Raw genomic sequence first — 18557 nt, 5'->3', positions numbered from 1 at the left:
CTATATCTTATCTTATATCTAGTCCCTGTATGGGGTATTTAATCCGGTGATGCAATAATACTGTAATGCCATTAGTCAGCTCAGAGCTCGGTCTCTGCCGACCCCAGCTTGTGTTGCTGTTCTATACCTTATCTTATATCTAGCCCCTGTATGGGGTATTTAATCCGGTGATACAATAATACTGTAATGCCATTAGTCAGCTCATAGCTCGGTCTCTGCCGACCCCAGCTTGTGTTGTTGCTGTTCTATACCTTATTTTATATCTAGTCCCTGTATGGGGTATTTAATCCAGTTATGCAATAATACTGTAATGCCATTAGTCAGCTCATAGCTCTGTCTCTGCCGACCCCAGCTTGTGTTGCTGTTCTATACCTTATCTTATATCTAGTCCCTGTATGGGGTATTTAATCCGGTGATGCAATAATACTGTAATGCCATTAGTCAGCTCAGAGCTCGGTCTCTGCCGACCCCAGCTTGTGTTGTTGCTGTTCTATACCTTATCTTATATCTAGTCCCTGTATGGGGTATTTAATCCGGTGATGCAATAATACTGTAATGCCATTAGTCAGCTCATAGCTCTGTCTCTGCCGACCCCAGCTTGTGTTGCTGTTCTATACCTTATCTTATATCTAGTCCCTGTATGGGGTATTTAATCCGGTGATGCAATAATACTGTAATGCCATTAGTCAGCTCGTAGCTCGGTCTCTGCCGACCCCAGCTTGTGTTGCTGTTCTATACCTTATCTTATATCTAGTCCCTGTATGGGGTATTTAATCCGGTGATGCAATAATACTGTAATGCCATTAGTCAGCTCAGAGCTCGGTCTCTGCCGACCCCAGCTTGTGCTGTTGCTGTTCTATACCTTATCTTATATCTAGTCCCTGTATAGGGTATTTAATCCGGTGATACAATAATACTGTAATGCCATTAGTCAGCTCATAGCTCGGTCTCTGCCGACCCCAGCTTGTGTTGCTGTTCTATACCTTATCTTATATCTAGCCCCTGTATGGGGTATTTAATCCGGTGATACAATAATACTGTAATGCCATTAGTCAGCTCATAGCTCGGTCTCTGCCGACCCCAGCTTGTGTTGCTGTTCTATACCTTATCTTATATCTAGCCCCTGTATGGGGTATTTAATCCGGTGATGCAATAATACTGTAATGCCATTAGTCAGCTCATAGCTCTGTCCCTGCCGACCCCAGCTTGTGTTGCTGTTCTATACCTTATCTTATATCTAGCCCCTGTATGGGGTATTTAATCCGGTGATGCAATAATACTGTAATGCCATTAGTCAGCTCATAGCTCGGTCTCTGCCGACCCCAGCTTGTGTTGCTGTTCTATACCTTATCTTATATCTAGTCCCTGTATGGGGTATTTAATCCGGTGATGCAATAATACTGTAATGCAATTAGTCAGCTCATAGCTCGGTCTCTGCCGACCCCAGCTTGTGTTGTTGCTGTTCTATACCTTATCTTATATCTAGTCCCTGTATGGGGTATTTAATCCGGTGATGCAATAATACTGTAATGCCATTAGTCAGCTCATAGCTCGGTCTCTGCCGACCCCAGCTTGTGTTGCTGTTCTATACCTTATCTTATATCTAGTCCCTGTATGAGGTATTTAATCCGGTGATGCAATAATACTGTAATGCCATTAGTCAGGTCATAGCTCGGTCTCTGCCGACCCCAGCTTGTGTTGCTGTTCTATACCTTACCTCATATCTAGCCCCTGTATGGGGTATTTAATCCGGTGATGCAATAATATTGCAATGCCATTAGTCAGCTCAGAGCTCGGTCTCTGCCGACCCCAGCTTGTGTTGCTGTTCTATACCTTATCTTATATCTAGCCCCTGTATGGGGTATTTAATCCGGTGATGCAATAATACTGTAATGCCATTAGTCAGCTCATAGCTCGGTCTCTGCCGACCCCAGCTTGTGTTGCTGTTCTATACCTTATCTTATATCTAGCCCCTGTACGGGGTATTTAATCCGGTGATGCAATAATACTGTAATGCCATTAGTCAGCTCATAGCTCGGTCTCTGCCGACCCCAGCTTGTGTTGCTGTTCTATACCTTATCTTAAATCTAGCCCCTGTATGGGGTATTCAATCCGGTGATGCAATAATACTGTAATGCCATTAGTCAGCTCATAGCTCGGTCTCTGCCGACCCCAGCTTGTGTTGCTGTTCTATACCTTATCTTATATCTAGTCCCCGTATGGGGTATTTAATCCGGTGATGCAATAATACTGTAATGCCATTAGTCAGCTCGTAGCTCGGTCTCTGCCGACCCCAGCTTGTGTTGCTGTTCTATACCTTATCTTATATCTAGTCCCTGTATGGGGTATTTAATCCGGTGATGCAATAATACTGTAATGCCATTAGTCAGCTCATAGCTGGGTCTCTGGCAACCCCAGCTTGTGTTGCTGTTCTATACCTTATCTTATATCTAGTCCCTGTATGGGGTATTTAATCCGGTGATACAATAATACTGTAATGCCATTAGTCAGCTCATAGCTCGGTCTCTGCCGACCCCAGCTTGTGTTGCTGTTCTATACCTTATCTTATATCTAGCCCCTGTATGGGGTATTTAATCCGGTGATGCAATAATACTGTAATGCCATTAGTCAGCTCGTAGCTCGGGCCTAGATGTATCAAGCCTTTTGCGATTCGTTAAGGCCGAAATTCGCAGAATTTCGGCCTTAAGGAATGGCAAACGGACATTTAGCATCTTTTGAGATGTATCAGAAATTAGCAAAATAAGGAATCGCAAAAAATTGCGATTCCTTATTTTGCTTATGCATTTAAGGAATTGCAATTTTGCGATTCCTTAAATGGCATGTATGAAACTTTTTTAAATTGCGAATTCGGGTTAAGGAATCGCAAATTAACACCAATTTGAGGTTCGTGTTAATTTGCGAAATCCTTTTACAAAACAAAATATGACTATTTTGAAGGTGGCATGTGACACACATACATGCCCATAGGGCATGTATGTGTGCCATATGCACACACATGTAAGTTTCAGGGGTGCAGCAGGGTGTCCATGAGACACCCATGCACCCTTGAAATAATTCTCAAATTGCGATTAGCAAATTGCGAATTCGCAATTTGATAATTACTGCACAATCATTCCTATGGGCCTCTTGGCCCATAGGAATGCATGGGGAATTATTCCTTATTTGCGAATTCGCAAAATGCGAATTCGCAAATAAAGATAATTAAGGAATCGCAAAAAAAATGCAATTTTTTACATACATTCCATTTTGCGAATTCTAAATAGCGATTCGCAAAAAAACGCTATTTAAGATTCGCAAAATGGAATTTTGATACATCTAGGCCTCGGTCTCTGCCGACCCCAGCTTGTGTTGCTGCTGTTCTATACCTTATCTTATATGTAGCCACTGTATGGGGTATTTAATCCGGTGATGCAATAATACTGTAATGCCATTAGTCAGCTCATAGCTCGTTCTCTGCCGACCCCAGCTTGTGTTGCTGTTCTATACCTTATCTTATATCTAGTCCCTGTACGGGATATTTAATCCGGTGATACAATAATACTGTAGTGCCATTAGTCAGCTCATAGCTCTGTCACTGCCGACCCCAGCTTGTGTCGTTGCTATTCTATACCTTATCTTATATCTAGTCCCTGTATGGGGTATTTAATCCGGTGATACAATAATACTGTAATGCCATTAGTCAGCTCATAGCTCAGTCTCTGCCGACCCCAGCTTGTGTTGTTGCTGTTCTATACCTTATCTTATATCTAGTCCCTGTATGGGGTATTTAATCCGGTGATACAATAATACTGTAATGCCATTAGTCAGCTCAGAGCTCGGTCTCTGCCGACCCCAGCTTGTGTTGCTGTTCTATACCTTATCTTATATCTAGTCCCTGTATGGGGTATTTAATCCGGTGATACAATAATACTGTAATGCCATTAGTCAGCTCATAGCTCGGTCTCTGCCGACCCCAGCTTGTGTTGTTGCTGTTCTATTCCTTATCTTATATCTAGTCCCTGTTTGGGGTATTTAATCCGGTGATGCAATAATACTGTAATGCCATTAGTCAGCTCATAGCTCGGTCTCTGCCGACCCCAGCTTGTGTTGTTGTTCTATACCTTATCTTATATCTAGCCCCTGTATGGGGTATTTAATCCGGTGATGCAATAATACTGTAATGCCATTAGTCAGCTCATAGCTCTGTCACTGCCGACCCCAGCTTGTGTTGTTGCTGTTCTATACCTTATCTTATATCTAGTCCCTGTATGGGGTATTTAATCTGGTGATGCAATTATACTGTAATGCCATTAGTCAGCTCAGAGCTCTGTCTCTGCCGACCCCAGCTTGTGTTGCTGTTCTATACCTTATCTTATATCTAGCCCCTGTATGGGGTATTTAATGCGGTGATACAATAATACTGTAATGCCATTAGTCAGCTCGTAGCTCGGTCTCTGCCGACCCCAGCTTGTGTTGCTGTTCTATACCTTATCTTATATCTAGCCCCTGTATGGGGTATTTCATCCGGTGATACAATAATACTGTAATGCCATTAGTCAGCTCATAGCTCGGTCTCTGCCGACCCCAGCTTGTGTTGCTGTTCTATACCTTATCTTATATCTAGCCCCTGTATGGGGTATTTAATCCGGTGATACAATAAGACTGTAATGCCATTAGTCAGCTCGTAGCTCGGTCTCTGCCGACCCCAGCTTGTGTTGCTGTTCTATACCTTATCTTTTATCTAGTCCCTGTATGGGGTATTTAATTCGGTGATGCAATAATACTGTAATGCCATTAGTTAGCTCATAGCTCGGTCTCTGCCGACCCCAGCTTGTGTTGTTGCTGTTCTATACCTTATCTTATATCTAGTCCCTGTATGGGGTATTTAATCCGGTGATACAATAATATTGTAATGGCATTAGTCAGCTCATAGCTCTGTCTCTGCCGACCCCAGCTTGTGTTGTTGTTCTATACCTTATCTTATATCTAGTCCCTGTATGGGGTATTTTATCCGGTGATGCAATAATACTGTAATGCCATTAGTCAGCTCATAGCTCTGTCTCTGCCGACCCCAGCTTGTGTTGTTGTTCTATACCTTATCTTATATCTAGTCCCTGTATGGGGTATTTTATCCGGTGATACAATAATACTGTAATGCCATTAGTCAGCTCGTAGCTCGGTCTCTGCCGACCCCAGCTTGTGTTGCTGTTCTATACCTTATTTTATATCTAGTCCCTGTATGGAGTATTTAATCCGGTGATGCAATAATACTATAATGCCATTAGTCAGTTCATAGCTCGGTCTCTGCCGACCCCAGCTTGTGTTGTTGCTGTTCTATACCTTATCTTATATCTAGTCCCTGTATGGGGTATTTAATCCGGTGATGCAATAATACTGCAATGCCATTAGTCAGCTTATAGCTCGGTCTCTGCCGACCCCAGCTTGTGTTGCTGTTCTATACCTTATCTTATATCTAGTCCCTGTACGGGGTATTTAATCCGGTGATTCAATAATACTGTAATGCCATTAGTCAGCTCATAGCTTTGTCTCTGCCGACCCCAGCTTGTGTTGTTGCTGTTCTATACCTTATCTTATATCTAGCCCCTGTATGGGGTATTTAATCCGGTGATGTAATAATACTGTAATACCATTAGTCAGCTCAGAGCTCGGTCTCTGCCGACCCCGACTTGTGTTGTTGTTCTATACCTTATTTTATATCTAGTCCCTGTATGGGGTATTTAATCCGGTGATGCAATAATACTGTAATGCCATTAGTCAGCTCATAGCTCGGTCTCTGCCGACCCCAGCTTGTGTTGTTGTTCTATACCTTATCTTATATCTAGCCCCTGTATGGGGTATTTAATCCGGTGATGCAATAATACTGTAATGCCATTAGTCAGCTCATAGCTCTGTCACTGCCGACCCCAGCTTGTGTTGTTGCTGTTCTATACCTTATCTTATATCTAGTCCCTGTATGGGGTATTTAATCTGGTGATGCAATTATACTGTAATGCCATTAGTCAGCTCAGAGCTCTGTCTCTGCCGACCCCAGCTTGTGTTGCTGTTCTATACCTTATCTTATATCTAGCCCCTGTATGGGGTATTTAATGCGGTGATACAATAATACTGTAATGCCATTAGTCAGCTCGTAGCTCGGTCTCTGCCGACCCCAGCTTGTGTTGCTGTTCTATACCTTATCTTATATCTAGCCCCTGTATGGGGTATTTCATCCGGTGATACAATAATACTGTAATGCCATTAGTCAGCTCATAGCTCGGTCTCTGCCGACCCCAGCTTGTGTTGCTGTTCTATACCTTATCTTATATCTAGCCCCTGTATGGGGTATTTAATCCGGTGATACAATAAGACTGTAATGCCATTAGTCAGCTCGTAGCTCGGTCTCTGCCGACCCCAGCTTGTGTTGCTGTTCTATACCTTATCTTATATCTAGTCCCTGTATGGGGTATTTAATTCGGTGATGCAATAATACTGTAATGCCATTAGTCAGCTCATAGCTCGGTCTCTGCCGACCCCAGCTTGTGTTGTTGCTGTTCTATACCTTATCTTATATCTAGTCCCTGTATGGGGTATTTAATCCGGTGATACAATAATATTGTAATGCCATTAGTCAGCTCATAGCTCTGTCTCTGCCGACCCCAGCTTGTGTTGTTGTTCTATACCTTATCTTATATCTAGTCCCTGTATGGGGTATTTTATCAAGGTGATGCAATAATACTGTAATGCCATTAGTCAGCTCATAGCTCTGTCTCTGCCGACCCCAGCTTGTGTTGCTGTTCTATACCTTATTTTATATCTAGTCCCTGTATGCAGTATTTAATCCGGTGATGCAATAATACTATAATGCCATTAGTCAGTTCATAGCTCGGTCTCTGCCGACCCCAGCTTGTGTTGTTGCTGTTCTATACCTTATCTTATATCTAGTCCCTGTATGGGGTATTTAATCCGGTGATGCAATAATACTGCAATGCCATTAGTCAGCTTATAGCTCGGTCTCTGCCGACCCCAGCTTGTGTTGCTGTTCTATACCTTATCTTATATCTAGTCCCTGTACGGGGTATTTAATCCGGTGATTCAATAATACTGTAATGCCATTAGTCAGCTCATAGCTTTGTCTCTGCCGACCCCAGCTTGTGTTGTTGCTGTTCTATACCTTATCTTATATCTAGCCCCTGTATGGGGTATTTAATCCGGTGATGTAATAATACTGTAATGCCATTAGTCAGCTCAGAGCTCGGTCTCTGCCGACCCCGACTTGTGTTGTTGTTCTATACCTTATTTTATATCTAGTCTCTGTATGGGGTATTTAATCCGGTGATGCAATAATACTGTAATGCCATTAGTCAGCTCAGAGCTCGGTCTCTGCCGACTTCAGCTTGTGTTGTTGTTCTATACCTTATATCTAGTCCCTGTATGGGGTATTTAATCCGGTGATGCAATAATACTGTAATGCCATTAGTCAGCTCGTAGCTCGGTATCTGCCGACCCCAGCTTGTGTTGCTGTTCTATACCTTATCTTATATCTAGTCCCTGTATGGGGTATTTAATCCGGTGATGCAATAATACTGTAATGCCATTTGTCAGCTCAGAGCTCGGTCTCTGCCGACCCCAGCTTGTGTTGCTGTTCTATACCTTATCTTATATCTAGTCCCTGTATCGGGTATTTAATCCGGTGATACAATAATGTTGTAATGCCATTAGTCAGCTCATAGCTCGGTCTCTGCCGACCCCAGCTTGTGTCGTTGCTGTTCTATACCTTATCTTATATCTAGTCCCTGTATGGGGTATTTAATCCGGTGATACAATAATACTGTAATGCCATTAGTCAGCTCATAGCTCTGTCACTGCCGACCCCAGCTTGTGTTGTTGCTGTTCTATACCTTATCTTATATCTAGTCCATATATGGGGTATTTAATCCGGTGATGCAATAATACTGTAATGCCATTAGTCAGGTCATAGCTCTGTCTCCGTCGACCCCAGCTTGTGTTGCTGTTCTATACCTGATCTTATATCTAGCCCCTGTATGGGGTATTTAATCCGGTGATACAATAATGTTGTAATGCCATTAGTCAGCTCATAGCTCTGTCTCTACCGACCCCAGCTTGTGTCGTTGCTGTTCTATACCTTATCTTATATCTAGTCCCTGCAATGGGTATTTAATCCGGTGATACAATAATACTGTAATGCCATTAATCAGCTCATAGCTCGGTCTCTGCCGACCCCAGCTTGTGTTGTTGCTGTTCTATACCTTATTTTATATCTAGTCCCTGTATCGGGTATTTAATCCGGTGATACAATAATGTTGTAATGCCATTAGTCAGCTCATAGCTCGGTCTCTGCCGACCCCAGCTTGTGTCGTTGCTGTTCTATACCTTATCTTATATCTAGTCCCTGTATGGGGTATTTAATCCGGTGATACAATAATACTGTAATGCCATTAGTCAGCTCATAGCTCTGTCACTGCCGACCCCAGCTTGTGTTGTTGCTGTTCTATACCTTATCTTATATCTAGTCCCTGTATGGGGTATTTAATCCGGTGATGCAATAATACTGTAATGCCATTAGTCAGCTCATAGCTCTGTCTCCGTCGACCCCAGCTTGTGTTGCTGTTCTATACCTGATCTTATATCTAGCCCCTGTATGGGGTATTTAATCCGGTGATACAATAATGTTGTAAACGCCATTAGTCAGCTCATAGCTCTGTCTCTACCGACCCCAGCTTGTGTTGTTGCTGTTCTATACCTTATCTTATATCTAGTCCCTGTATGGGGTATTTAGTCCGGTGATACAATAATACTGTAATGCCATTAGTCAGCTCATAGCTCTGTCACTGCCGACCCCAGCTTGTGTTGTTGCTGTTCTATACCTTATTTTATATCTAGTCCCTGTATGGGGTATTTAATCCGGTGATGCAATAATACTGTAATGCCATTAGTCAGCTCATAGCTCTGTCACTGCCGACCCCAGCTTGTGTCGTTACTGTTCTATACCTTATCTTATATCTAGTCCCTGTATGGGGTATTTAATCCGGTGATACAATAATACTGTAATGCCATTAGTCAGCTCGTAGCTCGGTCTCTGCCGACCCCAGCTTGTGTTGCTGTTCTATTCCTTATCTTATATCTAGCCCCTGTATGGGGTATTTAATCCGGTGATGCAATAATACTGTAATGCCATTAGTCAGCTCGTAGCTCGGTCTCTGCCGACCCCAGCTTGTGTTGTTGCTGTTCTATACCTTATCTTATATCTAGTCCCTGTATGGGGTATTTAATCCGGTGATGCAATAATACTGTAATGCCATTAGTCAGCTCGTAGCTCGGTCTCTGCCGACCCCAGCTTGTGTTGTTGCTGTTCTATGCCTTATCTTATATCTAGTCCCTGTATGGGGTATTTAATCCGGTGATGCAATAATACTGTAATGCCATTAGTCAGCTCATAGCTCGGTCTCTGCCGACCCCAGCTTGTGTTGTTGCTGTTCTATACCTTATCTTATATCTAGTCCCTGTACGGGGTATTTAATCCGGTGATGCAATAATACTGTAATGCCATTAGTCAGCTCGTAGCTCGGTCTCTGCCGACCCCAGCTTGTGTTGCTGTTCTATACCTTATCTTATATCTAGCCCCTGTATGGGGTATTTAATCCGGTGATGCAATAATACTGCAATGCCATTAGTCAGCTCGTAGCTCGGTCTCTGCCGACCCCAGCTTGTGTTGTTGCTGTTCTATACCTTATCTTATATCTAGTCCCTGTATGGGGTATTTAATCCGGTGATGCAATAATACTGTAATGCCATTAGTCAGCTCGTAGCTCGGTCTCTGCCGACCCCAGCTTGTGTTGTTGCTGTTCTATACCTTATCTTATATCTAGTCCCTGTATGGGGTATTTAATCCTGTGATGCAATAATACTGTAATGCCATTAGTCAGCTCATAGCTCGGTCTCTGCCGACCCCAGCTTGTGTTGTTGCTGTTCTATACCTTATCTTATATCTAGCCCCTGTATGGGGTATTTAATCCGGTGATGCAATAATACTGTAATGCCATTAGTCAGCTCATAGCTCGGTCTCTGCCGACCCCAGCTTGTGTTGTTGCGGTTCTATACCTTATCTTATATCTAGTCCCTGTATGGGGTATTTAATCCGGTGATGCAATAATACTGTAATGCCATTAGTCAGCTCACAGCTCTGTCACTGCCGACCCCAGCTTGTGTTGCTGTTCTATACCTTATCTTATATTTAGTCCCTGTATCGGGTATTTAATCCGGTGATACAATAATGTTGTAATGCCATTAGTCAGCTTACAGCTCTGTCTCAGTCAACGCCTGTAGGTATTGGACTAGTGGTTCCCAAAACTCCCTGGGCCTCGAGGCTTTGCTGGTGCCTTCTGCGTAGGTTTCTAGCGTTTCTTTGCAGTAGGTCATGCCCTTGACCCAAACTTTGAGCCTGGGTGGTCTTCTGCTACTCAATCTTATTGCTATGCGTCTTTTTGCAAGCAGCGGGGCCACTGCTAGGAATTTCCTATGTCTAGGGCGTTTGAGCTTTTTGACCCCTAAAATGCGCACCAAGGGGGTGTTAGCTATCTGTTCCGACAGCATATCTGTTAGTGTGGCCGTGACTTCTCCCCAGTATGTCTGCAATTGTGGGCATGCCCATGATATATATGAGAAGTCTGCATTCGGTGTGTTGCATCTCTGGCAGGTATCTGACTCTCTAAGGCCCAGCTTGTGTAGCTTAGCCGGTGTGTAATGTATTTGGTGAATGAACTTGAAATGTATAATGCGTAAATTGCAATTCGACGTGAGAAGAGTGAGCTGTGTGCAGCTGTATTGCCAGTCTTGCTCAGTTATTGGTTTTCCTAGTGTTCTTTCCCATCTGTCTAGTGCTGCTGGAGGTTTCTCATCCTGTTAATTCTGTGCAGCGTTGCATAGTCGTGTTACCAGGTTTTTCTAAGTAGAAGCCGTCAGCAACAACTGTAATGTGTTTAACTGCTCTGGTTCGGCCAGGAAGGTTGGGTATAAAGACCTGACCGCCGTGCATAGTCTCAGATACGCAAAGTTCTTCAGGGGGGTTTGGTGAGTGCATAGGGAGGGGTCTGACCAGTTAATGAGTGTGTTATGGGGGAATATTTGACCCATAGTGATTAGTCCCATGTCTGTAAGCAACATTTGTGTGTTCTTTTCTTGAGTTACTGTTAGTTTAGGGTGTCTCTCCGCGGCAGCACTCTTGCGTATACTGGTAATTTATGTGCCCTGTGTGCTAGCGTATGCCATGCCCTCGAGGTGCATTTGATTGTATGGATCTTATCACTTGGCGTGTATCGTACTGGGTCAGCAAGGAGTGCCAGCAGTGTCAAGGAGAAATACTATCTTTTTCCACTGCGATGTGAGGTATGTATGCGTGTGGTTGTGTCCAGTAGTGGGCATGGTGTGCTTGCGTGCAAATCAAGTATAGTTGGAGATCTGGTGCCCCAAAGCCCCTCATGTGGTATAGTTGTGTAAGTACTTTCCAGCTCGTTCTAGCCAGTCTGCCAGTGTAGTAGCAAGCCTCAGCCAGGCCAACCAGTGCAAGGGATTCGCCCTTCTCTGCTCAGAGTCCTTAGACCAATAGAAGGAAGTTTGCACAGAAACTGGAATAGAAAAGACAGAGTTTATTAAACCTCATGAGGTGGAACTACATTCACACAACACCCTTCGGTAGAATATGAGGTAGCACACCGACTGGAAGGAGCTTGGTCCTTTTATACCCACACAGGGGCTCAAATGAAGGCGGTTCAGGGTACAGAATGCTTGTTTCAAATACATACAAGGTCATACAGAGAGTGCGCTAGCAACAAGTGGGAGGGGCTGACAGTTAGCTAATTCTGGTGGACATATCTTGACAGTTACAAGTTGGAGACAGCTTTCAAGAGCAGTTAACAGGAAGGTAGGACAGAGCACATGGCAAACAAAATGGCCGACAGAAATACAAAATGGATTCCGTAAACAGACAAGATAGTCTCTAAATACAAGATGTCTTCTGCTAATGCTTAACCTAATCATTGCTAAATTACCACACCAGCCCATGTCAGCCTCTGCAGGAGAGAGCGTAGTTTGTCAAAAAAGGCCTTGTTTAGCCATATCGGTATATTCCAGAACAGGTACAAGAATCTGGGTAATACTATCATTTTCTGAAGGGCTATTCTGTCCGCCATTGAGAAGGGCATTTTTTATCCATCTATCTACTCGGTCTTCTAGCCTCGCCATTGCCTTACCATAATTCTCCCTGATAACTAGCTCTGGATCTCAGTGGATCCAAACCCCTAAATATTTAACTGGGTCCGTCTGCCACTTCAGTGGAAAGTCCAGTTCAGGTTCCGATGTGACTGTGGTGAGTGGTATCACGACAGATTTATCCCAATTTATACGGAGGCCGGCATATTGTTCATATCTAACATATTCTCTAATGAGCGGGTTTAGATTCCTAGCCAGATATGTGGTGTAGAGGACCATGTCGTCAGCATACAATGCAATGCCGATTGGGTGAAGGCCAAATTGTAGGGCTGTGTTGGAATGTTTCTGACGTATTTTACAGGCCAACAGTTCTAGTATTATATCAAAAAGCATTGGTGACAGTGGGCACCCCTGCCTAGTGCATCGTGTAACCTCGATGGGGTTGGATGTGTAGCCATTTATCCTGACTCGTGCCTCGGGTGCTGCATAAAGTAAGGAGATCCTTTTTAAAAAGGGTTCGGGAATCCCATCTATTTGAAGGGTGACAGACAGAGTCAAACGCCTTGGTGGCATATAAAAGAGCAGCGGCCGCTGGCACATCCTGATCTATCTGGTGAAACAATGAGAAAATGGTTCGTATATTGTGAGTGGTAGACCGTGTCGGCATGAACCCTGCGTGGTCCAGTAGTATCAGATTGCAAAGTAGTGGTTGTAGTCTGTTCGCGATTATTTTTGCTAGGATCTTAGCGTCTATGTTTATCAGGGATAAGGGCCTATATGAGTCACATACGGTTGGGTCCTTTCCTGGTTTCGGGAGTGCTATCAGTAGTGCCTCGCTAAGTGTGGTCGGCAGTGTACCTTCCTCGTAAGCTTCTTCAAGCATTTCTGCAAAGTGTGGGACCAGTATATCACAGAACTCTTTATAGAACTCACCGGGAGCCCGTCCGGCCCTGGGGCTTTGTTATTGGGGAGGGAGTTGATGGCGTCTATTATCTCATCTTTTGAGACAGGGAGACAGAGGTACTTTCGGTGGGTGTCCGACAACCATGCCAATGCTATGTCGTCTAGATAGTCTCTTATGTCTGATGTGGAGGTCTTTGCCCGGGCAGTGTATAACTGGATTTAGTCAAGCTTTCTAATATAGTTGGGCTGTCATATACTGTGTTGCGCTGTGTGTCTTGGATCTGCATAATATATGGCGTGTTGTGATTGGGTCTGAGTTTATATGACAGTGCTCTGCCAGGTCTACCCCCTTCTCCATAGTTTCTGTCTATGTATTTGCGTGACATGTATTTCACCTCATCATCTGCAAATTCGTTATATTTGTCTATTTGACTTCTAATGTCGGCCAGCAACATGTCATTTTGGATTTCAGCAAATTCAAGCTCCAACCTTTTAATGTCAGCCTCTATTCTTTCCAGCTGTCCCTGTATATCCTTTAGTATGCCTGCATATTTGCTTATGCAGTGTCCCCTATGGTGACTTTGAAAGCCTCCCAGAGGGTCCTCATACTCTGACCGATCCGGAATTGCACTCAAAGAAGTTTAGTATTGCCTGACGTAGCTCCTCTCGAAACACCTGATCTTGCAGTGCCGTCTGTCTTAGTCTCCATGTGAACTGTCTTTGGGTATGCGTTCGGATTTCTAGGTGAATTCGAACTGAGGCATGATCAGACAGTGTTCTAGGCAAGTGCTCTACATCAATGGTCCACGTGCCTACATCACGCAAGACCAGCCAATAGTCAAGTCTGGACCACGTAAGGTGTGTTGAGGGAAAGCGTGTGCCTTCCCTCCTGTCCAGATGCCTTTGCCTCATATGTCCACCATGTTCCAGTCTGCCATCCTTTCCCTGAGCACTTTGGCCGAATATTTACCATATCTGTCAGTTCCAGTTGATCTGTCCAATGTGGGGTCTAGGCAGGTATTAAAGTCCCCACCCCCAGAGTATGGTGCCAGTTTGGAGGTCGTTTAACTGTGCCCAAATTTGTGCATAAAATACACCTCCTCTCATTTATAGTCGAGCGTATCACGCCTAAATGTGCGAATTTTTCTTTCGTTTATGCCGTGCTTGTGTTTTTCGATCTGTTCTTTAACATCCTCAAGTAGGGTGTCGAGTTCATCTCCTGTTAACATTGATGAAAGTTCTTCTGTGGTTTCTTCTATCTCCTTATTCAATTTGTTCAAGATGCTGGAAAGCTCTTCTATGATCAGTTGGAGGAAGTGAGGTCGATCTGTTCTCCAATAAGTGAATAGATTCTAGAGGCTTCGCCTTCTTGAAAAGCGAATGTTTCAGCTCTTGCTTCCGACTATAAATTAGGGGAGGTGTACACATGGGCAGATGAGTACGCCCAAAGACGCAGAAATCGCCCTTACACCCCCTACACAGACACTTCTTCCTCAGGAAGTGACATGTCGAATAAACCACCTTCTAATAGAACGCAACCCACCAAGAAGGGACCCATCAACCTTCAAGGCGAACAACACAGAGAAGGAACACCATCAACTTCTAATACCTCAAATGTTTCGGAAGTACCTTTTTTAGAACGAGGCCCACCAGAAACCGAAGACTCAGGAGGGGAAAAAGAAGGACCACACACGAGAAGTGTGACCAGCAAGGAAAAGGAGAAGAAAAAAACAAACGAACAAAAACAATTAGTTATCAATATCTCAGATTATAGGCTAAAAGAAGAAGAGCTTAAATTACTCCAAAAAGGAACATCTTTTGTTCCAACTACTCGAACCAACGGTTTAGAATTGGAGATTAGTTTTTTTAAACTAATGCGAAAACTAAGACTGCGTCACTTCTTTGACAACATTGCAACAAAACCCACGACACAAGAACCAGATCAACTCAGAAGCCTAAGACCCAAAAGTACCTTCATAGCTCCTATGAGCCATAAGACACTCGATCTTTTTGAAACACTGGTCAGACAAGATCTTTCAAAAATTAACTGCCAAAAGAAATGCTGCAACAATGTCACTAACAAGGATCTTGGTATCCTAAAAAGACTTCCAACAAGGATATTGTATGCACCAAAGCTGACAAGGGTGGCGGTTTAGTCATCATGAAAGCCACCATGTACAAACAAAAAATTCAAGAACACATTAGCGACAACAACACTTACGCACCTCTACAGTACAATCCTACCAATGAATATCTTGCGAAACTTACAGATCTTGTCAATAAAGCTAAAGACGAGGGCACAATCAATGACAGAACATGCAAATTCCTGACGTCTACACATCCAAAGAGTCCATAATTTTACATGATGCCAAAAGTACACAAGGACTTGCTTGATCCTCCTCTACGCCCAATCGTTTCAACAAGAAACAGCTTACACGAACCGATTGGCCAGTTTATTGACCGACTAATGCAACCCACGGTACAAAGCATGGTAACATATATTCGTGACACCACCGACTTTTTATCAAAGTTAAATGCTCTGGAACTCAATAATCAAGAACAATTGATACTTTGAACAGCTGACGTCAAATCACTATATACTTCGATTCTGCATGGATTGGGCATCGAAGCCATGGAAGAAGCCATACTCACAACTGACTATGATCCCCAATTACAAACCTTTCTCATGGAACTGACCATTTTCACTTTATACCATAGCTACTTCAAATATGAGAATACCTGGTACAAGCAACTCATTGGAACTAGCATGGGCAATAGCGCAGCACCGGTATATGCGAATCTCTTCATGAAATCATATGAAACACAACACATTCTGACAGATCCACTTTGGACAGACAATCTCAAGATTCACTAGAACAGGCATTAACAGAACTAAATTAGAAGGAAGAGAGGATCCAATATACTTGGGAAATTTCTACAAAGTCTATTACTTTCCTAAATGTACGAGTAAACTTACTAGAAGGCAAAATCGAAACTGAAATTTATCGGAAAAACACCGACAGGAACAACACCCTTCACTATTTAATTTTCCATCAAGAACCTTTGAAAAGACACTTACCTCTATCTCAAATGATGCGGGTGAAACGAATCACATCAAATGCAGCCAAAGCAAAAGTAACCATCAGTGAAATGGGAGAAAGATTTTGTGCTAGAGGTTACCCAGAGTCTCTTATTAAAGAAGCAGAGAACAAAGTACAGAATCTGCGAAGAACAGATTTACTTACCATTAGACACAAACCTCAAAAAGACAGAATGACAGTGGTGTCTAAATACTCCACCGCGAGTTTTAGCTTCAAGAAAATAATTAGGAGTCACTGGAATATTCTAAAGGCAGAACCAGACTTCAAACAGGCCTTCGATAATCCTCCCATTTTTGCTTTTACCAAAAACAAAAATTTTGGAGAAATGCTGAAAAATACTACCGAGGATCCCAAACAATATCGTGGAACTTGTCCCTGTCTACAATGCGGTAACTGCAATAACATTATAAGAGGCAATCAAATTGTTCACCCAATGAAGGGACATGAGATCAAATTGAAAGTTAATGCAACCTGCAATACTTCCAACCTGATCTATATGCTCAAATGCCCATGTGGCAAGGTATATGTCGGAAAGACCGAGCGTAAAATAAAAATCAGACTTAATGAACACAAGTCAAACATAAGAACCAGGAACGTCAAATCGTCAATAGTGACTCATTTTGCTGAAGCTAACCACAACAGGTGGTATTGGAAACCATTGAGAAAATAGAAGGCAGAGACAATAACCGCTTTCTATTACAAGAGAGAACCATTGGATTTACTTACTTAATTCCAGCAAACCGAACGGTCTCAATGACCGCATTGAATTTGCATGTGATTTGTAAAATGACCCATCCACAAGAACTGATATAATCTCATTCTCCTGTTGGAATTAACTGGTGGCCGATCTGCACATTGCGTTTTGCCATATATGTTGTTTATTTACCTTGTTCCTTTATTTGATTTAAATGTTACATGTGTTTTGATATTACTTTTGCAATACTGCAACTTTATTGACACAAATAATATACTTTGTTTTTGCAAGCCATATGCACCGTAACACTTAAAGTTGATTGGTTGATTCCTGATCACATGATCGGAACTTCAACCAATAACGTTGCTCCATACATAAAGCAGGGACCTCATAGATATCTTATATTCGACGCGAGTAGCTGTCGATTTCAGGCCGTTTCGCGCCAGACGCGAAATTGACAACATGTTTGAAAACACAAGAGACGCTTCGCGTACAATAAGTAAGTTTATAACCTGCCATGGTTTCGTTTTTTTGCGTGAGAAGTTAGGTATAAATTGGATACTGAACAATATTTATGTTTACTCTCCAGCATTGTAACCAACGTTTGAGCAGGTAGAATAGATACAAACAACACGTGAGTTATTACGATTCTCACTAAGTTCTGCATGCATGCACATTAAGGGAGAGCACAACGTTTTTTGAGAACACTTTTATTTTATTTTACACATGACGTGAAATGTATTTGCATTGATAAATAGATTGTATGAGGTACAGCGATTTGAATAGTATTTTCTGTCTTGCTTCTAGCTATTGTCCCAGATGAAGGTCAAATCAGCCCGAAATGCATCGGACTTGAAACGTGTTGTTTTGATTTTGACCTTACTCAATGAACTTTATAAACGAATGGATAATAGTCTATAATTTGAACTTATGAACACAAAATAGGAATTTTTTGAAAACAAAATCTTGTATGAACTTTCTTTTAAATTGATTTGAATTACCTTCGAGCGGAGCGCAGGGGATGCTTCCAATATCCATTAGAAGCACTATCTTGATACCTTACAGTGCTCACATTATCATTCGTGCTAGAAGAGATGGGAGCCTGGGGTGTCTGGTCACAGAAACTCATTTACATACAAAGGGGGTGACAGCCTGTTCACAACGCACAGCACAACTTGTTTACGTAAAGTGCTTGTACACAGAACAGGGTAAAGTCTTGTCTCTTTTTTTCATTTTCTTTAATATATCCGGCAACTCACTCTCTTCTTCTCTTTCTCTCATTTCATCATAAATTACTCAAATTCACTATTACTTTACCAGCACGGCACAAGTCGGGGGTAGCCACAGTTTGATAGGTTCCCCCACTAATATCTTTAAAAAAAACTGACTAAGTTCCAGCTAGCTCCTTAGCTTGCGACTGATAATTGTTACTTTGTGCCCTAGCACTGCAGACACAGGCCTCTGAGTGTTTGTTTGTGTGAGTGGCACAAGAGAGGAACCGAGAACTTGACAAAATGATCCCTTCTATTGCTTAATACGCTGTAAATGTGAAACACTTTGGGGCTTAGGGGCTGGATAAAGAATATTGTCAGGAAACAAGCGCAAATTAAAAGCATATTTTATTTATTTGCTAA

At 42.7% G+C, this 18557-nt stretch overlaps 1 protein-coding gene across 1 annotated transcript in view; it reads right to left on the bottom strand.

Moving 5' to 3' along the window:
* LOC147736937 (uncharacterized) overlaps positions 1-18557 on the bottom strand; it is a 228136-nt gene that overhangs the window by 104644 nt on the left and 104935 nt on the right. The window contains 1 exon segment of the mRNA XM_086918896.1: positions 15350-15353. Within this exon segment, the coding sequence (XP_086775022.1) occupies positions 15350-15353 (4 nt within the window).

This window comes from Lissotriton vulgaris, chromosome 1_1 (assembly GCF_964263255.1).
Source record: "Lissotriton vulgaris chromosome 1_1, aLisVul1.2, whole genome shotgun sequence".
Taxonomy (NCBI): domain Eukaryota; kingdom Metazoa; phylum Chordata; class Amphibia; order Caudata; family Salamandridae; genus Lissotriton; species Lissotriton vulgaris.
This window is presented reverse-complemented; position numbering and strand designations above follow the sequence as displayed.